This window comes from Phyllostomus discolor, chromosome 10 (genome assembly GCF_004126475.2).
Source record: "Phyllostomus discolor isolate MPI-MPIP mPhyDis1 chromosome 10, mPhyDis1.pri.v3, whole genome shotgun sequence".
In the NCBI taxonomy this organism is placed as follows: Eukaryota; Metazoa; Chordata; class Mammalia; order Chiroptera; family Phyllostomidae; genus Phyllostomus; species Phyllostomus discolor.
This window is the reverse complement of record NC_040912.2, coordinates 81,128,134-81,140,516: the sequence shown is the minus strand read 5'-3', so window position 1 is coordinate 81,140,516 and position 12,383 is coordinate 81,128,134. Positions and strand designations below refer to the sequence as shown.

Sequence of the window (12,383 nt, the reverse complement as noted above, 5' to 3'; positions counted from 1 at the left end):
TGTTTGCTTTTTTTAGTGGAAGAGTTGTGAATAGCATATGCTGGTGAGAAGGAGCCAGTAGAGCAGGGAAGGTTCAAGACACAGGCAAGAAAAGGAATAAACAAAGGAGTAAGCTTTCCAAGAAAACAAGAAAGGATAGGGTCCAAAACATAGAGGTGAGAGATTGGCTTTCAGTAGGAGGGGATTTGTCAGTGACAGGAAGGTGTGGTAGAGAGAAGTTCCTGATGGAGTTCCTGCCTGAAGAGTGTTCTGCAAAAGGATATGAGGTTATCTGCTGAAAAAGAAAGTGTAGGAGGAGTTAGAGAAGTTGATGGTTTATAAATAGTGAAAGAGATTTAAATAGTTGCCATGGAAAGTGGAGAGCAAGATGAGCAGGAAAACTTGGTTAGATTGTCATGTAATGCTAAGGGAGCTGTTGAAATTGTGCAGAAAATTTCTCTTCCTTAGCCTGAGAATCTGGGATACAAAATTAGGATTAGATTTTTCTTTGCAATTGGTAATGTTTCATGAAGTCAGAACCAAGATTACAGGACAGGCATCTAACTTCCTCTCTGGTTATATCACTTAATGCCTAGAATATGGGTGGAGAGTGGAAGAAAGGAACTAGATGGAGCATTAACTAACTTTCCTATTTCACCACCACTACTGAAGTTACTATGTTATCCAGACTGCCAAAAACCCAGTGAAACTGTCATTCAAACTCCCTACATTGGTAAACATATCATTGCTCTCAGGTTACTGCTGCCCTTCCTAGACAACTGATGCCTTACCCTCATTTGGTTGAAATGGAAGATGTCATGTATGACTTACTTCCAAGTCTGTTGCTAGAACAACTTAACCATTTGCTCAAGCTTTCTATTGTATAAATGTTTATTGTGTGTCAAACTCTACAAAGCACCGGAGATGCAAAAGTAAACAATGGAGACATAGAGGATACAGGTGCAGGCAGTTTGAGTGGAATACTGTGTGTTATGACACAGGAAAGTATAAAGTACTTTGGGCACACCTGTGAGGGTCTTACCACTCAAAGTTGACACGGTTAGAGGTTACTTTCCAGGGGAAGTTTTATTACTGCTTGATTTTGAGGGGTTAGCAGGAGTTTCCTTAAACAAAGGAAAGGGGGGAGGCCTGCAAGGGGAATTGGAAGTTAGTTGGAAAGGACGTCATGGGCTTGATCAGGCTAAATCACTCCAGATCTTCTAAGCTGTGTTTAAACTTTACCCTCTAGGAGCAGTGGATAGTCAGGGAAGTAATTTTAGAAGGGGAATGATGCATCACATTTTGTGTTTGGAAATATCCCTCTAGCTGCAGAGCAAAGAGCGGAGTAGGCAAAATGGGGCTGGAAGTTGGGATATTAATTGAAAGGTCTTTTCTAGCAATTCATACACGTGTTTTGATCTTTGAAGCCCATTCAGCTAGTAGGGTTCACACTGATCCTTTCTCTTATCCCACTTTAAAGCTTCTTCCATGCAGTTGGTTGAGTTACAGTATATGTAAGTCAAGAGTTTTTCCTTCAACACTTTAACCGTGAAGGAACTTAATCTCAAATAGCTTTTTGCTTGTTAAGTTCTCTCATGAAAGTACTGCTGGTCACCCCAGGCTCCATCCTACCTCAAACACTGATTAGCATCTCATATAAGATCAGAGCCACGGAAATTGGATTTCAGAAAAATCTGTGTTATTGAGGTATAATTGAAATAGAACTGCAGATATTTAAAGTGCAGTTTGATAAGTTTTGACATGGACACACCTCTGAAACTACCACTATCAAGGTAACATATCCATTCCACTCAAGTGTCCCTCCGTAGCCCCTCCCTGCTGTTGCTCTTCCCACTCCCCTCCTCCCAGGGTCTGCTTTCTGTCACTGTAAATTTGAATAGTTTACAGCTTTATGACAGTGCCACACTTTGACTACTGCAGTTTCTAGTAATTATTGAAATCAGGTTGTGTTGGCCCTTCAGCTTGTTCTTTTTCCAAGTTGTTTTGGCTATTCCAGATTGTTTTCATTTCCATATGAAATGTAGGGTCATTTTGTCAATGTCAAAAAAAAGTACCTGTTGGGGTTTTGACTGGTAGTACATTGAATCTGTGTCAGTTTGGGGAGAATTGACATCTTTTTAAGGTTTTATTTATTTTTAGAGATGGGAAGGGCAAGAGAAAGAAAGGTAGAAAAACATCAATGCATGGTTGCCTCTCACATGGCCGCTTACTGGGGACCTGGCCTGCAATGTAGGCATGTGCCCTGCGTGGTAATTGAACCGGCAACCCTTTGGTTCCCAGGTCCATGTTCAATCCACTGAGCCACACCAGCCAGGGCTAAATGTCTTATATTTTTGAAGGCTATTATAAATACTGTTTTTATCTTGATTTGCAATTATTCATTGCTAGTATAAAATGTAGATGATTTTGTATATTAATCTTTTGTCCTGCAACATTGCTAAAATTACTAGTTCTAGTAGCTTTTTAGTAGATTCCTTTGGATTTTCTACATAGACAGTCATGTCATTTGCCAAGACAGTTTTACCTTCCTTTTCAAAATGGATGCTTTTATTTTTCTTGCCTTATTGTACTGGCTGGAATCTCCAGTACAACACTGACTAAAAGTGGTAAGAATAGATTGTCTCATCTTTTTCCTGATTTTTAGGGGGAAGGCATTCCATCTTTTCACCAGTTAAGTATGATGTTAGTTGTCGTTTTTTTTATAGAAAGCTCTTACTAGGCCAAGGAAGTTTCCTTCTTTTTTACTTTACTGAGTTTCTAGCAGGAATAGATGTTGAATTTTGTCAGATGCTTTGTCTACTCAGTTGATCTTTGGGGGGGGGGCGTATTAAAATAATTATGTTGACTGACTTTTCATATATTTAACCAACCTGGTATTCCCAGGTAAATCTGACTTGGTGGTGGTATATTATCTTTTTTTATATACTCTCAGGTTCCATTTACTAAAATTTTATTCATTTTGTGTTCATAATGTATATTAGCCTGTGGTATTCTTTTCTTGTAATATCTTTGTCCTGTTTTAGAATCAGAGCAGTGCTGACCTCGTAGAATGAGTTGGATACTTCCTGTTTTCTGGAATAATATGTAGAATTGCTGTTACTTTTTTTCATAAATGTTTGGTAAAATTTAGCAGCGTAGCCATCTGGGACTTGAGAGTTTCTTTGTGTCTTATTTATCTTTTAATGATAACTCTGGCTGGGAATTTAGCTTTTGATTTCTGTTATTTTTCTGTTTTCCATTGCAATGATTCCTGCTCTTATTTTTATTCTTTTCTCCTCCTTACTTTGGACTTAAATTGTTTTTAAATAGACTATTTTTAGAGCAGTTTTAGGTTCACAGCTGTATGGAGCAGAAGGTACAAAGACTTCCACATACCTTCCCCCCCTAGTTTCTTTCTGAAAGTGAAAGTAAAAATGTCATTTGAGACCTTTCTCCTTTTCCAATACAGGCATTTAGTGCTATAGATTTTTACATGAGCACCGCTGTTGCTGAGCCCCTGCAGCAGCGGATCCTTTCTTTCCCGTCAGGGACACAGAGCCTTTCCAGCCTTGTCACTTTCTGTCTGCTGAGATGGGAATTATGAAGTCAGTGTCTGCCCGGAGAAAGGAAAGGCTTTCAACATAACAGCTCCATTTCATATGCATTTTGCCTGCTTGTACTAAGTAGGGAAGGAAGCTGTCAGATGTTTTGATTCAGGAAAATCTTTTTGACAAAGGTATCCTGTTGATTGCTGGCTGCAGGTGTTTGTTCGCTTTGTTTCACTAAAGAGATCTATCCAGTTAATGTTAATAATGGAAGGGAAGTCTTAATAATGAAAGTTAAACTGCTTTCATCAGTGGATCATTTAAGCAATATCTTCACTTCAGAGCTTCATGTTTCTGCGGTTGTGAATAAAGACTAAGGTGGTATACTGAGTTGCCCTCACTTATTTAAGTTTGTTTCTAAGTATATTACATGAAGTCATATCTGTGTACATTTTAGCTGTTATGCAGAATCCTGCCTTAACCCAAGTTTGAATAGTCTTTTAAAACTAGTATAAAAACATGAGGGGTCCACAGAAATCATAGTTAATCTTTTATGTTTTACCCTGTGTCAGGCCCTGGGTCGCATACTTTGCATGAATTATCTCCTTTAATGATATACTAACACCCTGTAAGTATTTTCATTCCCATTTTACAGATAAGGAAACTGAGGTTTAGAAAATAGTCTAAGGCCTCACAACCAAGAGGTATGGTTAGTTACTAGGGGTGACCCAGTCTCCAGTGACCTACAGCCTATAATACACCTTCCTTCTGTGTCCATGCAGAGTGTGGCTGAAAAGATCGGCTCATAGCGGCTTTAAAATGATAGAGCTCTGAACGTCACAGTTCAGGAAATGCCATGATGAGTTGACCAAACAAAGCTAGCTGAATAATATAGTAGGTGAAGAAAGTAAGTTCTTTCAGACATTTTGCTACTCTGTAGAAGTCTGAAGTTTTTCCTTAAGATAAAAGGGGTGAATACTGAGTAGGAGGCAATGCGGTGGTAGTTTTTGGGTTTAGACCTCCACTGTCACTAACTGAACCACTTTAAAAAGTTATTTAACCTCATTCAGCTTTAGACTTTCCATATGTGAAGTGGACGTTTTCTACTTCTGGGGTTAAAGGTTAGAGATAGCGCATGTAGCGCAGTGCCAAACCTCTTGTAGCTGGTCAGCAGAGAGGGTGATTCTATTTATTACTGTAAGAAGCTGTTAATCCTCAGTGAATGAAAACTGATTTTTGAGGCCTTAAGTTCATTTTTCCAATGCTACCCCTCCTCCCTGTCCATCCGTCACCAAGGTTGTCACGTTCTTCCTAACAGTGCCTGTGTAGCACTGAGTTCCTCTCCCTCGCCGCAGTTCTAGTGTGAAATACGTGTAACTGGGTGATTACACTAGATGGTGAGCTCCGTGCAATCAGAAGCCACGTCTGACTCTGCTCACCATTGTCCCCGGTGTACAGTGCCCGCCGTACAATAGGCCTTTGGTGAATGGTGAATCGATGAGTGAATGAATGAAATGAATTCTTAATCGCTAATAATGATTACCTTGTGATAATGATGTCTGACTCCATTAGTGATGATTTCTTTGGAGAATTAAAACACATGCAATATGATCTGTGTCAAAGTGTCAGGATTTGAACTCATTGGTCTCATGTGGCCATCTCGACATTATGCTGATTAAACTTCTTAGAAATGGAGCACAGTAATATATTTTATTACATGTAGCATTATTGCGTATTGTTTTCAGCTTGACAACTCATGGCTCGAATTACTGTCATACTGTGTGCTACCTGCTGTATTGTGCAGAATTTCATTTCAGGTCTTTGGTCCCTTACTCCACTTTGCAAGAAATTCAGTTATTTCATGAAAGTCTCTGAATTTTAAGAAAGTGAAAATATCAAGTGCCTTCCCTCCTTCACTCCATATAAATATTGTTTTCATTTGGCTTCTTTTACAAGGGAGAAGATGTCAACCGGACACTAGAGGGTGGAAGGAAACCTCTTCATTATGCAGCAGATTGTGGGCAGCTTGAAATACTGGAATTCCTGCTGCTGAAAGGAGCAGACATTAACGTATGTAAAGAACATTGTCATTCTAGGAAAAAAATACCCCCACTGTATGCTTTGGGCGATTATCTTATATGGGTGTGTAAAATAGTTATTGTGAAAATCTCATTTTAAATAATACAGTCTGAGATTATACCAGAATTTCTGTAACTTAGAAATATGTTTGGGATTTTTAAGAATAAGCACAACAACCTGACTTGCAAGCTGAGGGTCAGGTCTACCTTGGCTGTGCTGTTTTACATTGCAGTGCTTCAGCTGGTTTCCCCCTTGGCTTGTGGCTTTTCAGGTTCAAATGCAACTTCAGAGTTAGCACTACCTGTTGGTAGCAAATGGCTCTCACCCAGCGGAGCGGAGGACTGTGCAGCCATACGATAAATCTAAAATGTATTTTTGGATGGAGGTCAGCAGGCAGGTGGTCAGACGGGAGCAGTCATCTCCTGGTTCTTGCCTTTTGTGGCTTCTGCATTTCAGAGTTTTAGAAAAATGTTTAAATAACCATGACAGCAAGTGAGATGAACTTTTCACATTTCGGGGAACACCGCGTCACCTGGCCCGGCTGCAGGAACCTTTCACCTTTACATTGGCTGTGTTCTTCCCTGGCAGGACCTCATTGGCATTTCTGTACTAGTGGGGAGTAGAGGCTCAGAGTCAGTAACTAGTCACACAGTAAGTGGCAGAGCCCAGCTTTGAACCACGGTGAAAGCCCTGCTCCTGCTTCACTCTGACTCCCAAGGAGAAGCCTTGCTTGAAGGCTTGGGCATCTAGAGGGCACCTCTCTAGAGGCTAGAAACGTGTAGCTGTGAAGTGGTTTTGTGTCGAGAGGCGAATAGGTAAACACTGACTTTACAGTAATCCCAAGTGGCCCTGACTGGTGTGGCTCAGAGGGTTGAGTGTTGTCCCGCAAAGCAAAAGGTCCCCCCGCTTGGGGTGTGCAAGAGGCCCCCGCTGGATGTTGCTTTCACACGTTGATGTGTTTCTCTCCCCACTCCCTAAAGATAAATCAAATGGTTAAAGTAGTCACAAGTGTTCCCTAATAATATCTAGAAAGAAGAAACGAAAAGTGGGTAAGGTGGTCTGTCTCTTTATTATTTCACAGGCTGCAGATAAACATCATATCACCCCTCTTCTGTCTGCTGTCTACGAAGGTCACGTCTCCTGTGTGAAATTGCTTCTGTCGAAGGTGAGGGCAGCTGATCGTTTTCACTGCTCTTTTCATTACTGTGTGACTGTTTCAGCTAAGCATTTGGTTAATTTAAGTTTTGTTTGGCCTCAGGGGCATAAAACTAGTAGAATCCAAAATTGAGGTCTAGAACATTATAACCCAAAACGGCTGGTCCACAAACCGTTTGTTACTAGTCCGTGATGGGTAAGGAGCTTGGGCTAGAATGTAAAACAGCACAGTCTCCGTCATCGGGGATAGTGTGCTGTGCACGGCCTTGACGCTGTGCTTCCGTTGGTTCGAGTTCGCTCCGATGGTCCAAGGTTGCAGGTTTGCTCCTCAGTCAGGACACATGCAAGCATCAACCAAGGGATGCATAAGGAAGTGGAACAACAGATTGATGTTTCTCTCCAAAATCAATCAGTAAAAGTAACTAAAAAGGAACGGTTTGCTGGGAAGACAAAAGGTAGCTGAAGTAAGCATTGTACTCAGTGATACAGAAGATGTAAACTACTAACACATTCGAGGACCACTCTTTGAGTAACTCTGGTTTGAAATTGTAAACTTCTTTTTCTGTAGTACATGTTGAGTAAGATATTAGAGGCGGTTTGCTTTAAGTAAGGGCTCTCCAAGTCATCTGGTTTCTTGGCTTGACTGAAATCGTGGTAACTCTAGAGTTTTCTAGTGTTTTGTCTTTGCTATTATAAGCTGTTAGATGGAGGTCAGAATCCAGCCTCAGGAATTAACGCACCGTTTGCAACCATCTACCTGTGCTAGACAGGACCTGCAAATGTTGAGAGACAAGAAATCTTAGTAAAATAAGGCACTAGTATTAATCCCAAGCTTATAATTTTGTGACCATCCTCTGGAAAGTGTTATAACATTTCATTTGGTATTTTCAAATAAAGCCCCGCTAAAAGAAGAGAAAGTGAGTAAATGTATGTAAAGCATTTTGCCACGATGCCTTGTACATAAATGCTTAATAAATAGCTTTATTATAACTAAGACTGAAGAGGATTTTATGCTTCATAGAGTCAGCTTCAGGAAAATGTAGAGAAAATTGGGAAAGAAGGTAGCATACGTCTTGAGAACTTTTTAAAAATACTGTTCTGAAAGCAGTTAATTCAGGTCATCTAAAACTGGGTGGTAAACACAATTACTGGATGTCTTAAATGTGTAAATTTGTGAGTTTCGTGGGGATTTTGTTATATATCAACAGTAATTCTTAGATACTACACACCATATACTAAGTTCTCCAAAAGACAAAATAAGTGGAGATAATATTTTTGCCCCTGTGGTGCATGCAGAGTCTGTGGTAGAATGTGCTCACAAAGACTTCCAGTTCCTGGCTGCCCCTCCCCCACACTCATGAAGACATTAAAGAGTGCCTTCGCAAACTACTGTGTGACTGCATCCCTGGGGGGTTGGTTTTGCTTACCGTATTTGCTTATTGCACTAAAAACTGGCTGTCACGGGCTACAAATACTGATTTTCAGTTCATGAAATACTTACATAATTCCCCCGTTTTATTGGTTTGGACTCTTTATGTTGCAGATAACTAAACCCAGCTCAGATAGGCTGAGAGAGATCTTGTTGATGCACGTGACTCGACAGTTGAGGCACAGCCTGACCCTGGGCTTAAGCCATACATAGGACCAGGATGTGATTTCTTCTTGCCTGTCAGTTCTCTTCCTCAGCATGGACTCAGTTCCTCTGGTGGCAGCCTGTCCGCTAAGTGTATAGTCAAAGAAACGGTTAAGAATACTGTATTGTATGTTTGGAAGTTGCTTAGAGGGTAAATCTTAAAAGTTCCCATCTCACACAGAAGAAAAGTGGTAAGGATGAGAAGTGACAGATGTTAACTTACTGTGGCAATCATTTCACAATATGTGCGAGTATCACATCATTGTGGTGTGCACCTGAAACTAATACACTGATGTGTGTCAGCTGTCTGCATTAAAAACAAATTCATAAGCCAGAATAAAAACAGAAAGAAATGATTCATTCTTTCTCCCCTTTCCATGACCTTTTCTACCTGCCAAAAAGTGTTCCCTCTGAAAATAAAAACCTTCATAGGATCCTTTTTAGCTTAGGTCCTTAGGCTCTGGTCATTTACTAAACTCGGCATTTCTTCCTGATGTTCCCCCCTTCCCTGTGAGACCAACAAAATAAGACATAATTACTTTTATGTGAGGAAGGACCTGAACCATCATCCATTGTTCTGTCCCTTATTCCTAAAATGTGTTCCAGGTCCTTGAGAGGGTTCCACCATTTATGACTCTTCTGGCCTGATTTGCATATGCATTAGGCCCTAATCTGTTACCCTAGAAGGGTCTCCATAAATAATGTATTCTGTTGCTAAATTATTGGTTGTAAGCTGTCTGACTTTTAACTAGCTTATTTTTTCTTTTACGTGTGCCTGTAGTACTATTTTTTACTGCGTTTTAGCCTCGAATTCTGTAGTTAGTGACATTCAGAGATGGCTCTATCGATGGCAGATCAATTGTAACCATGTAGAGCTCTTCTTTCTAGATGAAAGATTTTTTTTAACCTTTATGAAAGCAGCCTAGTAAAATCTAGTTCTGCTTTTTCAAAATTAATTACTTTCATTTTATTATTGCATAAGCCTCTTTAATGGATACCCTATGGTTTTGCTGTCCAATTTTTTTTTTGTTTAGAAATTGATTGCGCTCTTTTAAAAATCCATAGTTGCTAAAATGAGGGTATTCCAGTGCATGCTCTTTTGCATTACAGTCAATGCCTGTATTATGAAATCTGGTTGGTTCTGGTTTTTATAAAAAGTAGAATCTTTATAGATTATTATAAATTCATTTTAAAAGTATTTCATTTAAGAAGTTTACCAGATTCATTGACATTCTTAGTATATTTTCCATCTGGTATGTTTTATTAACATAGGAAAAGAGCCAAAACAATATACAGAAATTTAAGAACTCAGTATGATTACAGCTAATTTGGGGGTGGGGGGGTCACAAAAACAAAAAGAGAAGATTGCTAGAATATTTGAAGTTAAACTATGTAATACTTACTGGACAACTATTTTTTAAATTTAATGCAATTGAGGATGAAGTGTATGGTGCAAGTAGGAATTTAAAACACATAAATCTTAACTGTCCACATAGCAAAAGAAGAAACTAACATCTGTGGAAAATCTAGTATGTATTCAGCACTTGGTGTATATAATCTTTCATTTCTGCCAACCTAAGTACACAGGCATATTCATCTCCATTTTATGGATAAGGAAACCATTTTTCTAGAGAGGTTAGTGACTACCTGAAGTCAGTCAGAATATAACAGAATCAAGAGTATGACACAAAGACCAATGTTTTTCCTACTGCTTAAGATCGAGAATTACTGTTAGGGACAGTCATGAGAAATTGAACATGTGTATTTGTTTCTGTGTGTGAACGCTGTTTGGGCTGATTTTTCATTGGTGAGCTGTGATGTAGAGGATGACACATGTGGGGCTTCTGCTTCAAGACTGAGGTCTGAGCAGACCAGCGTGGCCCCTCTGTCCCCCAGCAGAGACGATCGCTTTAAATGGATGGATCAGTATTTGGTTCGGACCATAAGAAGGGGTTCATTAGACAAGAAATTATAATGAGTCAGTCCTTGAGACCCAGAAAGCAGGCAGGATAGGGCTGAAGCGAGCCTTTCTCACGGGAGCAAGCGAGCATTTGTTGCACGCGGCCAGAGCGGGTCCCCGGCTGCTGCAGGCGCAGTGCCCGAGCAGCCTAGTGAGCAGCGGGATGCACCTCGGGGAGGAGCAAGCCCAGAGCCAAAGACCGAGGTGCCGGGAGGATTGTGAGCAAGAAATCAGTATGTTATGTATACTAACATTATTCTGTACAGTACTAACATACATACAATCTTTATGATACTTACTAAACTTCCTTATAAGTTATGTAAGGCCTTGTAATTTATAGAATTGATAAATAAAGGATTTTAAGAACTCAAGTACCCTCATTCCCTAATCCTAAGGAAAACCATTTCTATCCACTGTAGCATATTGTGGGGAAAAACGAAATATTTCAATGTTTAATTCTTTTAAAGATGGTAAGTTTGCTGTAATGTAGAATTTAGACAGATAAGCTATGTCAAGTGTTTGTATTTTGTCCTTTATAAGGTATGTGCTGCTATTAAAAATGACTGCACAACTTTCTATAATAAGAGCAAAAATTCTTCTAAATAGAAAGAGTTGTACCCAGAATGAGAAAGTCAAAATCTCATGAATTGAAAATTTAAGTTTTAAAACATTATAATTTGTTTTAGATTCCAAAAAAGGCAGCACATTAAAAATGTTATTATAAATTATTTGTTATATCTAAGAGGAAAAGTCCAAAAGAAACTTTGCTTTTTTGTTTTCCAATCTTTCCCTGTTTCACACTGTCAAAGAATTTATCTCCTTAGGCAGTCTGCTGTGACCTTCTTCAGGGTCCGGCACAGATTAACACCTATTTTTTATTACAAGTCTTCTATTACAAAGCCATAATCATGTAATTCTGTAACATCATATCACTCTCAAGCACATATGACATTTTAGGTGAAATGTTCAAATTAAAGCTATAGGAATTATTACACTCATATTATTACCTACCCTGCCAGCCACACTGAAGCAGGTGTTAACTTCTGCCGGGCCCTGTATAACCACTGGCTGTTGAGCGACACTAATCTTATGGGCTCATAGTTGTTTCAGACCACTCTGGTTTGGGGGTAAACAAGCGAGATACAGAACAAAGGTTTACTCGTTGCATTCCATAAGAAGTGAGAATGTTTATTGTCTTATGTGCAATTGCTATAGAGTAAAAAATACTAAAAATTAGAGAAAATGTAGAAAACCACCTTATCTGATAGCATTCGTGTTTTGTTAAATATTATCTGTGCTATATTTTAAAAAGTCAAGCAACCATTTGATGCTAGAACGTGACTACCCCTCTCAAATACCAGCACTCTCAACTCCTCCAAGTGGCTGTGGTACCGATTTTGCTGTTTGAATTGAGAATCAGATGTGATACTGTTCCAGTCGAGATGGCAGAGTGAGTAAACACTGTGCTCACCTCCTCCCATGATCACATCAGAATTACAACTAAATCCTAGAACCGCCATCACTGAGAACCCCCTGGAGACCAGCTGCACGGAAGCCCTGTAACTACGGATATAAAGGAGAGGCCGTGTCAAGACTGGAAGAAGGGGTGGAGACAGAATAGGCATGTTCCCATACCCTTGGTGGGGGAAATAAGAATTGGGAGGGGTATCTGGGCTGAGGATATCCCTCCGAGGACCAGGGATCACAGCCTCACACCAGGCTTCCGAGCTTGGGGCTCCAGTGCCAGGAAGACAAGCCCCATGACATCTGGGTGTGAAAACGATCCCATACTGATATGCAACCCAGGGAGATTGCGTATCAGTATGAGACAGAGGTCTGCTGGAGTCCCGGGTGTTTGTTCCTCTTAAGGGGCTCACACACAGACTTGGTGGCTTACAGACTTACTCACCTTAAGCTTGCAGGGGTAGCAGTTCAAAAAGCACCAGAGGCACATATGGGATAAACTGAACTGACTAGCTTAAGGGTTGGGGCTAGAAGGGCAGGGCATCTCTCTCCAGGGGTGGAATTGAGG

The 12,383-nt window shown here is 40.1% G+C and overlaps 1 protein-coding gene and 1 long non-coding RNA gene across 2 annotated transcripts in view; both read left to right on the top strand.

Annotated features, from left to right (window-relative positions):
• MTPN (myotrophin) overlaps window positions 1–12,383 on the top strand; it is a 53,524-nt gene that overhangs the window by 28,541 nt on the left and 12,600 nt on the right. Inside the window, exons 2-3 of the mRNA XM_028525799.2 lie at window positions 5,481–5,594; window positions 6,685–6,768. Of these exons, the coding sequence (XP_028381600.1) occupies window positions 5,481–5,594; window positions 6,685–6,768 (198 nt within the window). The remainder of the gene's footprint in view (window positions 1–5,480; window positions 5,595–6,684; window positions 6,769–12,383) is intronic.
• Window positions 5,644–6,480, top strand: LOC118497197. The gene is made up of 3 exons (XR_004899729.1): window positions 5,644–5,803; window positions 5,844–6,284; window positions 6,325–6,480. It is a non-coding gene; the product is annotated as an uncharacterized LOC118497197 (long non-coding RNA).